The sequence below is a fragment of the Dipodomys merriami genome, unplaced genomic scaffold (genome assembly GCF_024711535.1).
Source record: "Dipodomys merriami isolate MVZ:Mamm:240054 unplaced genomic scaffold, mDipMer1.0.p SCAF_41, whole genome shotgun sequence".
In the NCBI taxonomy this organism is placed as follows: Eukaryota; Metazoa; Chordata; class Mammalia; order Rodentia; family Heteromyidae; genus Dipodomys; species Dipodomys merriami.
In genome coordinates, this window is record NW_027205715.1 from 12,460,724 (window position 1) to 12,478,274 (window position 17,551).

Below are 17,551 nucleotides of genomic sequence, written 5' to 3' on the forward strand. Positions count from 1 at the left end.
TCTCAGTGGTTTAGAATGTATAAAATGGCCTTAAAAATAAAATCCACCATCTTGAATTGCTTTAATACAAATAACGCCTAATAACCAACCGAAAGGAAATGCTTAAAGGTAAATTATTATGCCAGAGAGACATTTCCTATATAATCTTGCATCAAATTTGTAGTGCTTCTTGCAAATTAACTTTGCCCATTTATCCTCTTTGGGATTTTTTTCCCTCCCTTTCCCACCTCTAGCTCCCATCCATTAGGTAAAGAGAATAGGGGATGTTGAACTTGATCATAATCTGTCCCTTCTCGAGTGAAGTAGACACTTTTCTAGCATTTCCTGCATTCTAACACACCCATGTGTCTTGTTTTCTCTTCAACTATATGCCCGCTGGCTTGTCTTTTCACGATAGTGTCCAAATGCTGACAAGCAGAAACAGGGCCGAAGAGAAGAAATGAGTACACTGCTCCAAAAGCTAAGGTGGCAGCCAGATCTGCTGGAGCATTTCGGAATACTTGATCGGATTCCAAGTTTATAATGGGCACTAGTGACAGAAGGAATTCTTAACTTCCAGTGGCAGTTTGGGCTCATAACCTGAGCACCTCTGTAGAGTGGAGGCCGAGTGGAGTGGAGGCAGAAGTTTTTCTCATACTGCCTTGAGAGGAAAAAAAAAAGTAAAGTTAGTAGTTCTCATAACCAGACAAAAGAATTCATTTATGACTGGATTCAAGTGTTCAACAGTGTTCCCATGACACCTTTCTATGGTGTTGGGCTCCAGTCTTCTTTTCCACTTGGAAAAGGAAACAGCTACAGTGAGGTCTAGCTTTTCTTTATTTTTTTTCTTTCTAGTATACCTTTTGTTTTGTTTTTTGTTTTTTTTTTGGGGGGGGTGCTGGGATTTTGAACTCAGAGCTGGTGCTTGTTTGCCATTTGTTTTACCACTTGAACCATGCCTTTGGCCCTAGTTTAGTATTCTTAAAATAGAAACTAGTAGTCTTTTTTTTACCCATCTCCTTAGTTCCCTTTCCCTGATTGGCTGTCTTAAATCCTGTGCACATTCATAAAACAAGAGAGCCAAGAAAATAGGCTTTGCTGATTGGACAGCTTGAAACAAACATATAGCCCAACCCTAACACCAAGGGGGCGGAGCATACTGACTGGCAGCTCCATCACTTTCAGGTCAAATAGAGGAGTCAGGTTTCTTCAAAGATGAGCTGCTAAAACCAGAAGCAAGGGAAAGGCTGGCAGATATGAACAATAAGTGCCCAAGTCTGCATCAGTATCAAAATGCATTTTTCTGAGATAATGGTTTAGAGTTTGCTTCACACCCACTCCCCCAACCTCCAAAGTGTTCTACAATCCTAGAAATACAACTTTTGGAGAGGAATGTCCTTCCTTCCATTACAGATATTCCCTGTGGTTGTGGAGGGCCTGTAACTACTACAAAGCTCCAGATCCTCTTCACTCTTTACTCTACACAAAGGGAAAGGGGAAAAGGGGGGTATTAGGAGAAACTGGGCTTGGGCCTCTAAGCGCCTTCTTCTTCTTGGGCTTTAGAGGTTACGAGAGGAATAGGAGGGGGTAGCTTGGTGCTGGAAACTTGCCTAGTATGAGCAAGGCCATGGGTTTGATCTCCAGCCCTACCAAAAAAACAAAAAAAGAGCCAGATGCCTGTGGCTCATGCCTGTAATCCTTCATACTCAGGCGGCTGAGATCTGAGGACTGTGGTTTGAATCCAGCCTAAGCAGGAAAGTCTGCAAGGCTCTTATCTCTAATTAATCACCAAAAAGCCAAGCTCAAGCGGTGCAGCACTAGCATTAAGAGAAAAAGCTAGCTGGGCTCCGGTGGCTGATACCTGTAATCCTAGCTACTCAGGAGGCTGAGATCGGAGGATCACAGTTCAAAGCCAGCCCGGGAAGGAAAGTGTGTGGAAATGGCCCTGTGATTCAAGTGGTAGAGCATTAGCCTTGAGCTGAAGAGCTGAGGGACAAGCGCGTAGGTCCAGAGTTCAAGTCACATGACTGACCAAAAAAAAAAAAAAGAGAAAAAAAGCTTAGAGGCAATGCCTAGGCCCTGAGTTCAAGCTCAGTTCACACACACACACACACACACACACACACACACACACACACACACACACACACACACACACACACACACACACACACACACACACACACACACACACACACACACACACACACACACACAGGAAAAAGAAAAGGTTCTGAGTTCTACCCACTCTAGAGAGCGGCACCCTGGTCCATTTTTACCTGGGACTGGTGGACAAGTTCGTTTAATACAGACATAAGGGAGCTTATTAGACATTTATACTCTGCCACAGTCTCTAGTCTTCATCAGCAGATAACCAGCTTTTTTTTTTTCTTCCTTTCCTCTTTGATTGATTTAGAGCCTAGGAAGAAAGAGGTCTGCTATTTATTAAATTCCTTCTCAAAAGCCAACTAGAAGTACTGCTTCAGAGCATCGGGGACCCAGTCTCTAATCTTCTTTTTCCTGGCTGGGTTCCCAACTCAGGCAGCAAGGAACAGCTGGCCTTGGGAGTTCACAGAGACAGTGAAATACATGCTTGCAGTAGGTTCGGAGGGAAGTCACCAGAAAGGCAAGGCAGCTAGGTTTACTTACAACAGCCGTGCGAGGACCTGTGATTACACAGAGAAACAATGGAGAGGTGACCCAACAGTGGCCTGCGCCAGTGCACCCGAACCATGTGCAGGGTGGGGCGTCCCTGGTACTTTTCCACGGTCTCACTCTGACTGGGATGGTAGTCACATGTCTCCCCCACCTCGCCGTCCCCCCATTTAGCTCTTTTGGAAAATAAATTGTTCCACTTCCAGAGTGGTACACAAGGTTGTGGCTCACAGACCAACTTCAAAGTTTTTACTGATTTTCAATTGCAAGAGTAAAGTACAATCTTTGAAATGAACTCTGTGTGTGTGTGTTCACGTGCACGTGTGTATAAAGAGGAAAGCTAAAATCAACTCAAACTCTTGACTGTGAGATTGTTAGTATTTTGATTTGTTACTGCCCAGCCTCTATCATCTATCTATCTATCTATCTATCTATCTATCTATCTATCTATCTATCTATCTATCTATCTTAGATACTTATGGGGTACATATGTGTACATGAATATGTTTTTTCATTAGTCCTTTAAAAATTTTAGATAAGTAGTTCAAATAATTGAGAAGTATATATAGTGTAGATAATGAATATGAAATCTCTCTCTTTTTCTCTCTCTTTGTGTCAATACTAAGGCTTGAACTCAGGGATTCTATCCCTTAGCTTTTACACTAAAGGCCGGCACTCTACCATTTGAGCCACAGTTCCACTTCTAGCTTTTTTGTGGTTAACTAGAAATAAGAATCTCATGGACTTTCCTGCCTAGACTGATATTGAACTGTGATTCTTAGATCTCAGTCTCCAGGTAGCTAGCTAGGATGGGTCACTGGCATCTGGTTCTCTTTTGATTGTAGTACTGATGCTTGAATTCAGAGCTTCATACCTGCTAGGCAAGTGCTCTGCCACTTGAGCTATACCGCCAGCCCTTCCTTGCTTTAGTGTGTTTAGTGCTTTCCATGGACTGGTCTCACACTGTGATTCTTCTCTCTGTACCTCCTGTGTAGCTAGGATTATACATACTCAGATCCTTTTTTTTTGTTTTGAGACAAGGTGTTCCTATGTGGCCCAGACTGACCTCAAACCTTTGAACCTCCTATCTCTACCTCCTCTGTAGCTGGGATTAAAGTGTGTACTACCACACTCAGTTTGCTGTTTCTCTTAATATGATGTATATGTACTATAATTATGTTTTTAAATTTTACCACCTTCCTTTCTCTTGGCCTTAGGAATAGTTGAAATGAACGGCACTCATTTGAGAAGAAGGTGCTGGTATCATGACATTGTAGAGGCAAACAACTGAGACCCCTAGATCAAACTTATGGCCATACTTGACCCCTGTCGTATGGTCAGGGTCCTTGGGGTCAGAAGAGATGTTAAGAAAAGATGATAAGATCCAGATGCCAGTGGCTCACACCTGTAATCTCGCTGTTCGGGAGGCTGAGATGGGAGGATGGAAGTTGGAAACCAACGGGGATAGGAAAGTCCATGAGTTGTTTTTTTTTTCTGTCAGTCGTGGGGCTTGACCTCTGGGCTTGGGCACTGTCCCTCAGCGAGCACTCCACCGCTTGAGCCACAGTGCCACTTCTTGGAGATAAGAGTCTCACAGACATTCCTGCCTGGGCTGGCTTTGAACTGTGATCCTCAGATCTCAGCCTCCTGAGTAGCTAAGATTACAGGTGTGAGTTACCAGCGCCCAGCTTAAGTCCCTGAGTTTCTTATCTCTAACTACCAAAAGGCTGCAAGTGTAGAGCTATGGCTCAAGTGGTAGGATGCCAGCGTTAAGTGAAAAACCTAAACATGAGTAAAGAGAGAGGGAGAAAAAGAAAGGGAGGGATGGATGGAGAGAGGAAGAGAGAGAGAGAGAGAGAACAGATGGTAAGAAAAGTGACTTTCACAAGGCTCTCAGCCTTCCTTCTCTACCAGCAATCTCCATCTACCATTCCTTCCTAACTAGGCCTCTCCAGTTCCAAGAACTTGATCCTGGGAACATATAGCTGTACGTGAACACAAAGTCAAAGGAAAGTTCTTTATCAGCAGGAGGATTATTTTATTCAACGTGTTTCCTTACATGAATTGGGACAATAAGGGGAAAGAATGAGATGAAATAAAAGGCCAGTTACTTAGGCTGCTTTTAATGAATCACCCCCTAGTGTCATTACCCATCTCCAGTCAGGAAAAGCTTGAGTTTTTCCATGCCAAGAAAAACAGAGGGCAGGAAGAAACAAATTATGACCTTGTTTGTGTTTTGTGTCTTAATGAGTTGATTTATAGGCCTTGATCTAATGATTATGGATGAAAGAAAATATTTCAGTGTCCCAAACCTAACCTGAACTTAACCGGGAGTGGGTCTCACGTCCACTGCTCAAAGTCAGCGCAAAGTTAAAATGAGTTGAGAATAAAGGATTAGCTTTGGAGCTGCCTGAAGGCACTTTCAACCCAGCAGCAGGGCCAAATTCCTTTCTCACACTCCAATAGCACAAAAGGCTGTTGAGAGTTTTCCCTGCTTTCCCCTCATTTTAGAAGCTGGACGTTAGCAAGTCAAAAGATGGTTCTTAAGTACCTACTGTGTGCCAAGCACCATGTCAGTGAGAATACAATGATAGGCATACAGATGAACCAATACACACATCAGAACAGATTATGTTGTCATAAGTTTCATGGAGAGGAGAGTAGGACAATTTTCTAGAGACTAGGTGATCATCAGGACAAGGTGACTAGCTTAGGCCTTATTTGGGTGCTGATAGTTAAGTTAACATCCGGAGAAGATCAATATGAGACTGAGAATGCTAGCACGTGTCTATAACCCCAGCTACTCAGAAGGTAGAGAAAGAAGGATCTCCAGTTCAAGGCCAGCTTGCACAAAGTTAGAACATATCTCAAACCCAAAACTAAGCCAGGTGCCGGTGGCTCTCGCCTGTAATCCTAGCTACTCAGGAGGCTAAGATCTGAGGATCGCAGTTCAAAGTCAGCCTGGGCAGGAAAGTTCGTGAGACTCTTATTTCCAATAAACGGCTAGAAAACCGGAAGTGGTGTTGTGGCTCAAGTGGTAGAGCGCTCACCTTGAGCTGAAGAGCACAAGGACAGCGCCCAGGCCCAGAGTTCAAGCCCCACAACCGACAAAAAAAAAAAACAAAAACCCAAAACCAAAGCAAACCAACAAACAAGATCTAACACACACACACACACACACACACACACACACACACACACACACACAGAGAAAAATTTGACATATGGTTCAAGTAAGTCAGAGGGTGTTTGCTTATCATATGCCAGGGTCCTGGGTTCAATCCTGAGTAGTACTATATATAAAAAGTTGGGGTAGGAGACACTATTCTACACAGAGGGGTTATCCTCCAAGAGAGAGTCATGATTGATATTTAGAAATTGGGCTATCTCAAGCTGTGCAGTAGTGGCTCATGCCTATAAGCCTAGCTACTTAGTAAACAGAAAGAAAACTGTGGTCTGGGGCCAATCTAGGCAACAAGGTCACAAGACCCCATCTCAAATAATAGTTGGGAGTGTTGGTATGTGTCTGTTAACCCAGCAACTGTAGGAAGTGTAAAATAAAAAGGTGGGTCCAGTCATGGTGGCTAATTCAAAATAAACAGTGTAAAAATGGACCAGAGGTATAGCTCAGCAGTAGTGTGCTTGCCTAGCAAAAGCAAAGACCTGAATTCAAACCCAAGTACAAAAAAAAAAAAAAAAAAAAAAAAAAAAGAAAGGAAAGAAGAAGAAATAAAGAAGAAAGAAAATCAAGCCATATATAAGAATTGTTTTTCAGGGCTGGGAAGGTGGCTCAGTGGTAGAGTGCTTGCCTTGCATGCATGAGGCCCTGGGTTTGATTCCTTAGCACCACATAAGCAGAAGAAAAAAAAAGCCGGAAGTGGCGCTGTGGCTCATGTGGTAGAGTGCTAGCCTTGAGCTGAAGAGCTGAGGGACAGCGCCCAGGCCCAGAGTTCAGGCCCCACGACCGGACCCCCCCCCACCAAAAAAAAGAATTGTTTTCTAGCACTTGATTGGGAGAAAGGTTAGTAAATTCCTTTCTGAAACTACAGTGTGATGTAAATTTTTAAAATGTATGATCAGTTTAATTTGAAAACTTTACTAACACACTTTGTTGAGCTGAGCAAACTAGCACTCAAACACATTGCCAGTGAGCATATAAATTGGTGTGACTACTAACAGTACAAATGCCTTTGATTTAGAAGTCTTATTTTTTGTTTCTTTTTTTTTTTTTTGTCGGTCGTGGGGCTTGAACTCTGGGCCTAAGTGCTGTCCCTCAGCTCTTCAGCTCAAGGCTAGAGCTCTACCACTAGAACTACAGCATCACTTCCGGTTTTCTGGTGGTTTATTGGAGTTAAGATTTTCACTGACTTTACTACCCTGGCTGGCTTTGAACGGCATCCTCAGATCTCAGCCTCCTGAGTAGCTAGGATTACAGGTGTGAGTTGTCAGTGCCCGGCTCTTATTCTTTCTTTCTTTTTTTGGGGGGTCTGGTCGTGGGGCCTGAACTCTGGGCCTGGGCGCTGTCCCTCAGCTCTTCAGCTCAAGGCTAGAGCTCTACCACTTGAGCCACAGAACCACTTCCGGCTTTTTCTGTTTATGTGGTGCTGAGGAATCGAACCCAGGGCCTTGAGCATGCAAGGCAAGTGCTCTACCACTGAGCCATCTTCCCAGCCCTCTTATTATTATTATTATTTTTTTTTGTCAGTTGTGGGGCTTGAACTCTGGGCCTGGGCGCTGTCCCTCAGCTCTTCAGCTCAAGGCGAGCGCTCTACCACTTGAGCTACAGCGCCACTTCCGGTTTTCTGGTGGTTTATTGGAGATAGGAGTCTCACAGTCTCTCCTGCCTGGGCTGGCTTTGAACCACGATCCTCAGATCTCAGCCTCCTGAGTAGCTAGGATTACAGGCGTGAGCCACCAGCACCAGGCTCCCTCTTATTCTTTCTTGTACATGCAAATAATGAAGTATGTTGTCTGTAATTTCAAAAGGCTAGAAACAAGAGCTGGAGGTATGTCTTCCATGGTCATGTACCTGCCTAGCAAACAGGCCTTGAATTCAAACCTCAGTACCACCCAAAAAATTAAATAAAATAAAAAAAAAAACTGGAGGCTGGGAAGGTGGCTCAGTGGTAGAGTGCTTGCCTTGCATGTATGAGGCTCTGGGTTCGATTCCTCAGCACCACATAAACAGAAAAAGCTGGAAGTGGTTCTGTGGCTCAAGTGGTAGAGCGCTAGCCTTGAGCTGAAGTGCTGAGGGACAGTGCCTAGGCCCAGAGTTCAAGATCCACGACCGACAAAAAACAAAAAACACCAAAAAAACAAACAAAACTGGAAATGACCCAAATAAGCATCAATAGGAAACTCCTTAACTTATGGTATATTTATGCCAAACTATGAGTACTGAACAGTGGAAAACTATGAAATTGTAACAATGAACCAGGAGGTTCTATATCAGTAGTTAGTTGAAGCAATTTATTTAACCCATAACTATTTTTATCTCTCTAGCCACACCCTTGAGAAAGCAATAAATAAAAAAATACATAAGGGCATATAAATGGTATCTTGATAAAGTTGATTTAAAATAAATTATTATGGCTGGTGTGTATCTTAGTGGTAGAGAATATGCTTAGCAAGCAAGTGCCCTCAGTTCAAACCCCAGCGTGTCCTACAAAAAAAGTACACTGAAGGCTAATTGACTCATCATGGAGACCTGTGGGTTACTTATCTTTAACACAGCAGAGAAATGTCATTGACCAAAGGCAACTGGAACATTCCAAGGGCAAAGCCTTGATAAAGGAAACTTTGTGTGTATGGAAAAATGATTTTTCAAGGTAGCCCTTTGCCAAAAGATTAGAGGAAAAACTGACAATTGTGTAGTTGACTAATTTGATTATCTTCTTTAAAAAAAATTTTTTTTTGTGTGTCGATCATGGGGCTTGAATTCAGGGCCTGGGCACTGTCCCTCAGCTCTTTAGCTCAAGGCAAACACTCTACCACTTGAGCCACAGTGCCACTTCTGGTTTGTTGGAGATAAGAGTATCAGGGACTTTCCTGCCTGGGCTGGCTTTGAACCACGATCCTCAGATCTCAGCCTCCTGAGTAGCTAGGATTACAGACATGAGTCACTGCACCTGGCTTAACTTTAATGAAAAGAATCCCTAAATAGGTGTGGTAGTGCACACCTATAATCCCAGCTCTTGGGAGGCTTACGGCCGGAAGATGGGGAGTTCAATGTCAGTTTGGGCTGCATATTGAGTTTAAACTTTCTCGAAACAGGTATGCAAAATTGTTAAGTGAATAAAGCAATATGCACAATGGACATACTCTGCATAAAAAGTGCCAAGTATGCCTGGTGCCAGTGGCTCACGCCTGTAATCCTAGCTACTCAGGAGGCTGAGATCTGAGAATTACAATTTGAAGCCGCCAGGACAGGAATGTCAGTGAGACTCTTATTTTCAATAAACCACCAGAAAACCAGAAGTGGCACTGTGGCTCAAGGGGTACAGCACTTGCCTTGAGTTGAAGAGCTCAGGGACAGCACTCAGGCCCAAATTTCAAGCTCCACAACTGACAAAAAAAAAAAAAAAAGTCAAGTACAGTGACTAATGTTTGTAATCCTAGCTATTCCAGAAGGCTGATATCAGGAAGAGAGAAGCTTGCTTGAGGCCAACCTGGGAAAAAGTTTGGAAGACCCCATTTCAACAGAAAACCTGGGTAGGATAGTGTGCACTGTCATATCAGGTGGTGGGAAACATTAAGTAGGAGGATTGTGATCTGGGCAGAAACCAAGACCCTATCTCAAAAATAACCAGAGCCACTCACTCATGTGTATGATCCTAGCTACTCAGGAGGCTGAGATCTGAGGATCGCGGTTCAAAGCCAGCCCAGGCAGAAAAGTCCATGAGGCAACAAAAACCTAGGAGTGGAGGTGTGGCTAAAGTGTCAGAATATCATTCTTGAGTGAAAAGGCCAAGGGTCCTAGACTTCAAGCCCTAGTGCCTGCATAAAACAAAACAAAACAAACTCGGAGCAATGTGGGGAGGTATGGCTTAAGTCATAGCAATTGTGTAGCCTTGAGCTGAAACTCCAGTACTGCCAAATAAAAGTGGTTATTTGGTAAAAATTGAGAATGTATACGTGTGTATATATGTATATATACATTCATATATATGTGTGTATATATATATATGCGCTCCCCCCCCCACACCAATATTAGGGATAGAACCCAGGGCCTTGCGTGCACCAGGTAAGCACTCTACAACTGACGGCTTAACAGGTAATATTATATATATATATATTTTTTTTTTTTTGGGGGGGTCCAGTCGTAGTCCCTGAACTCTTAGCCTGGGCGCTGTCCCTCAGCTCCTCAGCTCAAGGCTAGCACTCTACCACTTGAGCCACAGCGCCACTTCCGGCTTTTTTCTTTTTGCTTATGTGGTGCTGAGGAATCGAACCCAGGGCCTCATGCATGCAAGGCAAGCGCTCTACCACTGAGCCACTTCCCAGCCAATTCGTTAACCAAACTTGGAATTCCAAGATGTTAGGACCTCTGGTGAAGGGACAGCTAAAGTGAATTCTATTTTAGGCCACAAAGAATCTAAAACAGTGCAGACAGGTCCTGATCACTAAAGAAATTCATTTAAAAATCAGATTCTTAGTAGTGGTGAACCTTGGGGTTCCATAACTTAACTCCTAATCACAGTCTTGAGGCCTCAGGCCAGTCACCCTGAATCTCTAACACCGGTTATTCGATTACTGTGTGCTAAGCGTTTTACAGGCACATTCATTTAAAGTGCCAACCCCTTAGGAAGGCAGAGGCTCTCACACCCATTTTACCGGTGAGGAAACTGAGCCTGGAGGGAGAGGGGATTGGACAGATACAGCCTGGGATCAGGCGGGATATGAACACGTGGCTTCAGTACATGCCTTGCCTAGTGATGGGGGAAACTGGGAAGGGAAGCGTGGTGGGACGAATGGGAAGGGAAGCAGGAAGGATTCTGGAGACCTGGGCCCCGGTTTGGGGGCTCAGCAGAACGCAGATCAGCCATGGGTGCGCGTACCTGTGTGTGGAAATGTCTCCTGAGGAGACACCTGCCCCCGAGAAGCTTTTGGGCACCGCTCCAAAATCTCCGCCTGTGATTGGTCAGATTGGAGGGGTTGGACGACCCTGATTGGCTCGTCCGGCCTCAGACCAGGCGTGCAACCCGGTTACGGAAGCCGAGAAGGGCCAAGAGCCGTCTCCATCTCTAGGAAGTAAAGGCTGCAGCAACCCTAGCAGCCTGGAAGAGGTGTCTGTGTCTCAATGGCGACCACGGGAACTAGCGGCAGCGGCGGGAAAAGCCAGGACGGCGAGACGTCCGTCACCTACTATCGGATGGAGGAGGTGGCGAAGCACAACACCGCGAAGGAAACGTGGCTGGTGATTCACGGGCGAGTCTACGATGTCACCCGCTTCCTCAACGAGGTGGGGCGGGGAGGAGGGAGGGCGGCCCCCGGGAGCCGCAGGGTGAGGGGTGACCGGGCGGCCCGAGCGTGCACAGGAAGGAAACGAGGCCTGGCAGTGGGCGATAAGGCGGACCAAAGGGACCGCGACCCTCAGGGGGCCGGGGGCGGGAGGTCGCAGATCGGCGAGGATCTACAGCCAGTACCAATTCCCTTGCCAATTATGTAATCGCGTGCATTTCTTATGCAGCTTCTGTGAGCTAGGTTAAACTGTAGGCCATCACCAGTCCCATTTTACACCTAGGGAAACTGAGGCTCAGAGGCAGAGAACTCTCAAGGTCATACACTCTCAAGGTTCTGATCCCTGTTCGAACCCATGTTGGAAGAGCCCCATACCTGTGATCTTTCCAGAATGCCTTCGGAAGTAAAACCGTGTGAGGATTAATACTTTCTTGAGGATCTGAGGCCCTCTTTTCTGGATTATGTTTTTTTTCTCTCCTGCTTCGAGTTGACCTTGAGTCCAGAAGATCATGAGATGAACTTTTTTCTTTACCATTGACCTAGTAAGATTCACTCTTCAAACTTGCTGTGTTAGATTTGGTTACACAAGTCTCAGAGATCATTGTGCAACTGAGTGATTTTTTTTTTAAGGAGACAGTTTTTAAAAATATTTATTTAAAGTAACTTTATTGACAGAATTTACATACAATAACTTGCACCCATTTAAAATATACATAGTTGCCGGGCGCCGGTGACTCATGCCTGGAATCCTAGCTTCTCAGGAGGATGAGATCTGAGGATCACGGTTCAGAGCCTGCCTGGGCAGGAAAGACTCTCATCTCCAATTAATCACAGAAAAAGCCGGATGTGGGCTGTGGCTCAACCACAGCTCCAAAAGGAGCCCACCCATAGTACCCAGGACCAGAGTTCAAGACCCAGGACCGGAAAAAATAAAATGTACATGCTTGATAAGCTTTGACAAATGTGTTCAGCCTTCTCATTATAAACCCGATTAAGAAATAAGAGACTTGGGTTGGAGATGGGGTAGAGCACTTGCTCTAGCAAGCATGAGGCCTTGAGTTTATGCCCTAGCATTGCCAAAAGAAAAAAATATTTCCGTTATCTTAAATAGTTATCTTTGTCCCTTTGCTGTGGTTATCATTCTCCCTAGCCCTAGAGAATTACTGATGTTCAGGCACTAAAGATAAATTTGAAGCTTTGATTTATGTGTGCTTATTTTATAATAGAGAAAATATTCTGTGGTCAATTTCCTGTACTAGCTTTGTATAATATAACCTTACTGTAACTGAGAAATTTTTTTCCTGTTCATTTTCTCGGAGGCAAATTACTAGGAAAATATTTTTTTCTATTATTTTGAGGGCTAGTAAAATAGTTTTTCCATTCATTGCTACACTCTGACTCAATTCCATAAATGCTTTAAAAACTTAGCTTCCCAAACAGAATATGTGCAAATATTTCTAGGGAAATAATTCAGGGATTTAGGAATTTTTCTATGTGTAGCATATTGGCATCTTTTTTTTTTTTTTTTTTTTTTTGGGTCCGGTCGTGGGTCTGAACTCTGGGCATGGGTGCTATCCCTCAGCTCTTCAGCTGAAGGCTAGTGCTGTACCACTTGAGCCGCAACGCCACTTCCGGCTTTTTTCTTTTTGCTTATGTGGTGCTGAGGAATCGAACAGGGCCTCAGGCATGCAAGGCAAGTGCTCTACCACTGAGCCACCTTCCCAGCCCCTATATTGGCATCTTTTCTTCCTTTCTTTTCCTTCCTTTCCTTCCTTCCTTTCGTTCCTTCCTTCCTTGCTTCCTTCCTTCCTTCCTTTCTCTCTTCCTTTCTCTGTTTCTTTCTCTGTTTCTTTCTCTCTTTCTCTTTCTTGCCTTTCTTTCTTTTTCTTTCTTTCTTTCTCTCTCTTTCTTTCTTTCTTTCTTTCTTTCTTTCTTTCTTTCTTTCTTTCTTTCTTTCTTTCTTTCTTTCTTTCTCTTTCTTTCTTTGTCATGGGGCCTGAACTCTGGGCCTTGGCGCTGTCCCTTAGCTCTTCAGCTCAAGGCTAGTGCTCTACCACTTGAGCCACAGCGCCACTTCTGGTTTTCTGAGTGGTTTATTGGAGATAAGAGTCTCAAGGACTTTCCTTCCTGGGCTGGCTTTGAACTGAGATCCTCAGATCTCAGCCTCCTAAGTAGTTAGGATTATAGGCGTGAGCTACTGGTGCCTGACTGGCATTTTTTCTTATTTTTTTTTCTTATTTAAATTTAGGGGTGTGTGTGTGTGTGTGTGTGTGTGTGTGTGTGTGTGTGTGTGTGTGTGTGTGTGTGTGTGTGTGTGTGTGTGTGTGTGTGTGTGTGTGTGTGTAAAATTATATATGTATGTTTTTGGAAGTACTGGGGTTTGAACTTAGAGCCTTATGCTTTCTAAGCAAGAGGCCTACCACTAAGTAATGCTCCCATTCCATTTTGCTTTAACTATTTTTAATATTTATTTATTTTTGTTGGTTGTGGGGCCTGAACTCCCTGAGTTCTTCAGCTCAAGGCTAGCTCTCTACCACTGGAGCCACAGTGACATTTCTGGCTTTTTCTGCTTATATGGTGCTGAGGAATCGAACCCAGGGCCTCATGCATGCAAGGCAAGCGCTCTACCACTGAGCTACCTTCCCAGCTCAAGGAACTTTTTTAAAATTTTGGTTGTGAGTTTGAACTCTGGGCCTTGGGCACTGTCCCTGAGCTCTTTAGCTCACGGCTATCACTCTATCACTTGAGCCACAGCACCACTTCCTAATTATTTTTTAAATAGGGTTTTGAATTTACAGCCAGGTTGGCGGGGCCTTCAGTCTATCTACTAATGCTTCCCACAAAACTGGGATGTCAGGTGTGCACCATGGTGCCTGTGTTTTTACTGGTTAATTTGAGAAACTTTTTGCCTGTTTTGGCCTAGAACCATGATCCTCCCTTCTCCACCTCACCAGAAGGTAGGATTGCTGGTTTGAGTAATACTTAGCTTTTTTTTTTTTTTTTCCCCTTCCAATTCTGGGAATTGAACCCAGGGCTTCACATAAGCTAGTCACGTGCTCTACCACTAGTACAATGCCAGGTTTGCTTTGAAAATAATTAGCCTAGGCTGGGAAGGTGGCTCAGTGGTAGAGCGCTTGCCTTGCATGCATGAGGCCCTGGGTTCGTTTCCTCAGCATCACATAAGCAGAAAAAAAAAGCCGGAAGTGGTGCTATGGCTCAAGTGGTAGAGTGCTAGCCTTGAGCTGAAGAGCTGAGGGACAGTGCCCAGGCCCAGAGTTCAGGCCCCACGACTGGACCCCCCCCCAAAAAAAAAAAAGAAAAAAAGAAAATAATTAGCCTAGAGTGATTCACTATAGTCCTTATTTTAACAGGTACAAGAAACAGGTTGAGAGAAAATCTGACCATATGATTGCTCAGTGACAGAATCTGGCTTAGAAAATCCCTTGATTTCTCTTGTCCACATAGCATTGCTTTAATTCTAGCCTTAGCTGTGTCCTATGGTGATTGCCTTCTAATAAGTTTTAGGTTAAAGCATAGTTCATAATAATAGGTAGGCAGTGGTGTTTTTCTTTTCTTTTTTTTTTTTTTGGTTGTGGGGCTTGAACTCAGGGTTTGGAGCTGTCCCTGAGCTCTTTCACTCAAGGCTAGCATTCTACCACCTTCAGCTACAGCTCCACTTCTGGTTTTTGAGGGGCTAATTGGAGATAAGAGTCTCATGGGAGGGTCTGGGAAGGTGACTCAGTGGTAGAGCGCTTGCCTTGCATGCCTGAGGCCCTGGGTTTGATTCCTCAGCACCACATAAGCAAAAAGAAAAAAGCCAGAAGTGGCCCTGTGGCTCAAGTGGTAGAGTGCTAGCCTTGAGCTGAAGAGCTGAGGGACAGCGTTCAGGCCCAGAGTTCAGGCCCCACGACCGGACCCCCCCCCAAAAAAAAAAAAAAAAAAGTCTCATGGGAACATTTCTTCCTGGGCTGGCTTTGAACTTTGATCCTCAGATTTCAGCCTCCTGAGTAGCTAGGATTACAGATGTGAGCCACCTGGCTAATTTGTTCCATTTTATTGCTTCTTATTTCATTGTGTGAATCCATTAACCTGTTGATTGACATTTGGGTAGTTTCCAGTATTTGATGGTCATGAATAAAGCTGAGGTGAACTTGCATGAAGAGATATTTGTGTGGTCCTGTATTTCCATTCTGTTTGGGTAGAAACCTAGTAGTAAAATGGTGAGTGAGATTAACTTTTTAAGTAACTACCAGAGCTTTTCTCAAAGAGTTTACATCATTTTATATTAAAACCAATAATGTATGACTTTCCCAATTTTCCACATCTTCATTGACATGTATTTATTAGTTGTTGATGTTGAGCCTTTCTGATGAGTGTATGTAGCATATAATTGTGGTTTTATCTTTCCTCTCCTTGATGACTAATGATGTTCTGTGTTTTCATGGGTAATTTGTATATGTTTGTGTGGTCTTGCCTTTAAAATTTTTTTTTTTTTTTTTTGGGTCCGGTCTTGGAGCCTGGATTCTGGGCCTGGGCGCTGTCCCTCAGCTCTTCAGCTCAAGGCTAGCGCTCTACCACTTGAACCACAGTGCCACTTCCAGCTTTTTTCTTTTTGCTTATGTGGTGCTGAGGAATCGAACCCAGGGCTTCATGCATGCTAGGCAAGTGCTCTACCACTAAGCCACATTCCCAGCCCTGGTGGTTATTTTTGTAGTGAATACAAAATTATATTCATTTTAGCTTTGTGTGTGTGTGTCTGTGTGTGTATGTGGTTCTGGGGATGAACTCAGGACCTCAGGATTCTAATAACATCTTTGGAGTAGTAAATGAGAGGTACTCTGAGAGATTTGAAGGTAAATTCCATCTGGCAGTGGGAAGGAGCAGTAGTTCATGCCTGGCTGATCCAAACTGGATCTCCAGTTTGAGACTCTTGTCTTAAAAAGCCAGTACATAAGTAAATAAACAGATTGCAAATAATGGTAAATTGAATGCTGTGGACTGACTTGTGGGTGAGATGCCGCACACGGGTGAGATGACCTGATGAGTGAATCTACTTTGATTTATCTGTGCATTTTGCATGGGGGTGTGGACAGGTCTATGTGCACCTAAACGATAAAGTCAGCGCTCCCTACATCTTGCTATGTTCCAGGCTCCTTGCTCTGTTCTCAAATTATCACCAATAAGAGGGCCCTGGCTCTCTGTGTAAGAGAAGAAGGAGGAGGAAAGGCATGAAATAATTGCAGTGGGGAGGAGTAAATCCCAAGAAGAGAAGATGAAGAAGAAGAGAAGCCCTTTCTGCAGCAGCGAGATGCATGGTGACAGGGACCAAGATCTCTGGTTATGTTTGAATCCACAGACTTGACTCAACTCGGCCTGGTTGTACCTTTGCCAGCTTGCATCCTTTTTTTGGCCAGGAGCTAATTTGCCTGTTTTACCTGGCTCGTTCTCTTCTGGAAGCAAATGCCTATGGGCCCTCACCATTTCCTCCTGTTCACCATCCATATCTATTATCTTTCCTTGCCTTGTCAGATTGTTTAGGAAGTAGGTTTTAATCCTCTCCAAAGCTTTAATCTCTGTATTTTACTTAGGTGATGTAATATGTTGGGCTAGAGGTCACTCTTTTCATCATTCCGCCTCATGTCATAGCTTCCTCCATGTTTCTCCATTTCATTTTCCAAGTCAGGTGGTATCTAGTAACTCTATTGTTCCATTTTAATTACGTCAGGGTGGAATTTCCATCCACAAAGAACTTAACGGGATTTTTTTTTCCCAGCAAGATTTTTATTCTGTAACTCTATCATTCTTAGAATTCTCTTTTCTTCTGTGTTCTTTCAATTAGCATTAATTACCATTCCACTAGTATTTAATAAAGAGACTAGGGATTGAAAATCTGTCAGATAGTGATCTGAGCAGATAATTTGTTCATTAGGAATCAACAGATAGATCCAGGGAAACAAATTGGAGTTGTACAGAAAGTTCTTATTTATGCAAGACAACTTAGCATGTGATAAAGGTGGTATTTGAAAACAGTGGAGGGCTGGGAATATAGCTAGGACTGCTTGCCTAGTGTGATTGAGGTGCTATCACTACGAAAAAAGTAGACTAATAGGGGGAAAAAAATGCTGTCTTCAATAAGTTGTGTATAGTTGTTCGCCTTTTTCTCCTAGTGTTTACAGGGGGAAAAAAATCCTTGTGGTTTTGTCAAGAATGTAGTTTTTGCAGAGCGGCAGTGGAGAGAAGGCTGGGATAGAGAGGGCTGGGCCCACAGTCCCACGAAGCCAGGCTTACTGACTCCTAGTTATTTTTGAGGGACTCAAACAACTGTCTTTAGGGTCCTGGAACACTTGTGGGCAGTGGTACCAAATGGAGTCAAACTAGACTTATCGATGAAGCTGCTTACCGAAGAAACAGTCTTGGATGTGTTTAAAGCAATGTCTACCATCAAAGTTCAAATGCA

At 43.9% G+C, this 17,551-nt stretch overlaps 1 protein-coding gene and 1 long non-coding RNA gene across 4 annotated transcripts in view; one reads left to right on the forward strand and one right to left on the reverse strand.

The window, feature by feature from the left end:
• Positions 1-11,685, reverse strand: LOC138807058 (uncharacterized). The gene is made up of 3 exons (XR_011366035.1): positions 11,470-11,685; positions 2,259-2,398; positions 1-640 (listed from the first exon to the last, which is right to left on the reverse strand). It is a non-coding gene; the product is annotated as an uncharacterized lncRNA (long non-coding RNA).
• The window catches only part of LOC138807056 (cytochrome b5 type B-like), a 25,465-nt gene continuing 18,762 nt past the window's right edge, over positions 10,849-17,551 (forward strand). For 2 of the 3 annotated variants that reach the window (XM_069992638.1, XM_069992639.1), the window contains exon 1: positions 10,849-11,095. In XM_069992638.1, coding sequence (XP_069848739.1) covers positions 10,934-11,095 — 162 coding nt within the window. In that variant the 5' untranslated portion in view covers positions 10,849-10,933. The remainder of the gene's footprint in view (positions 11,096-17,551) is intronic. The other variant, XM_069992637.1, reaches the window with a different exon arrangement.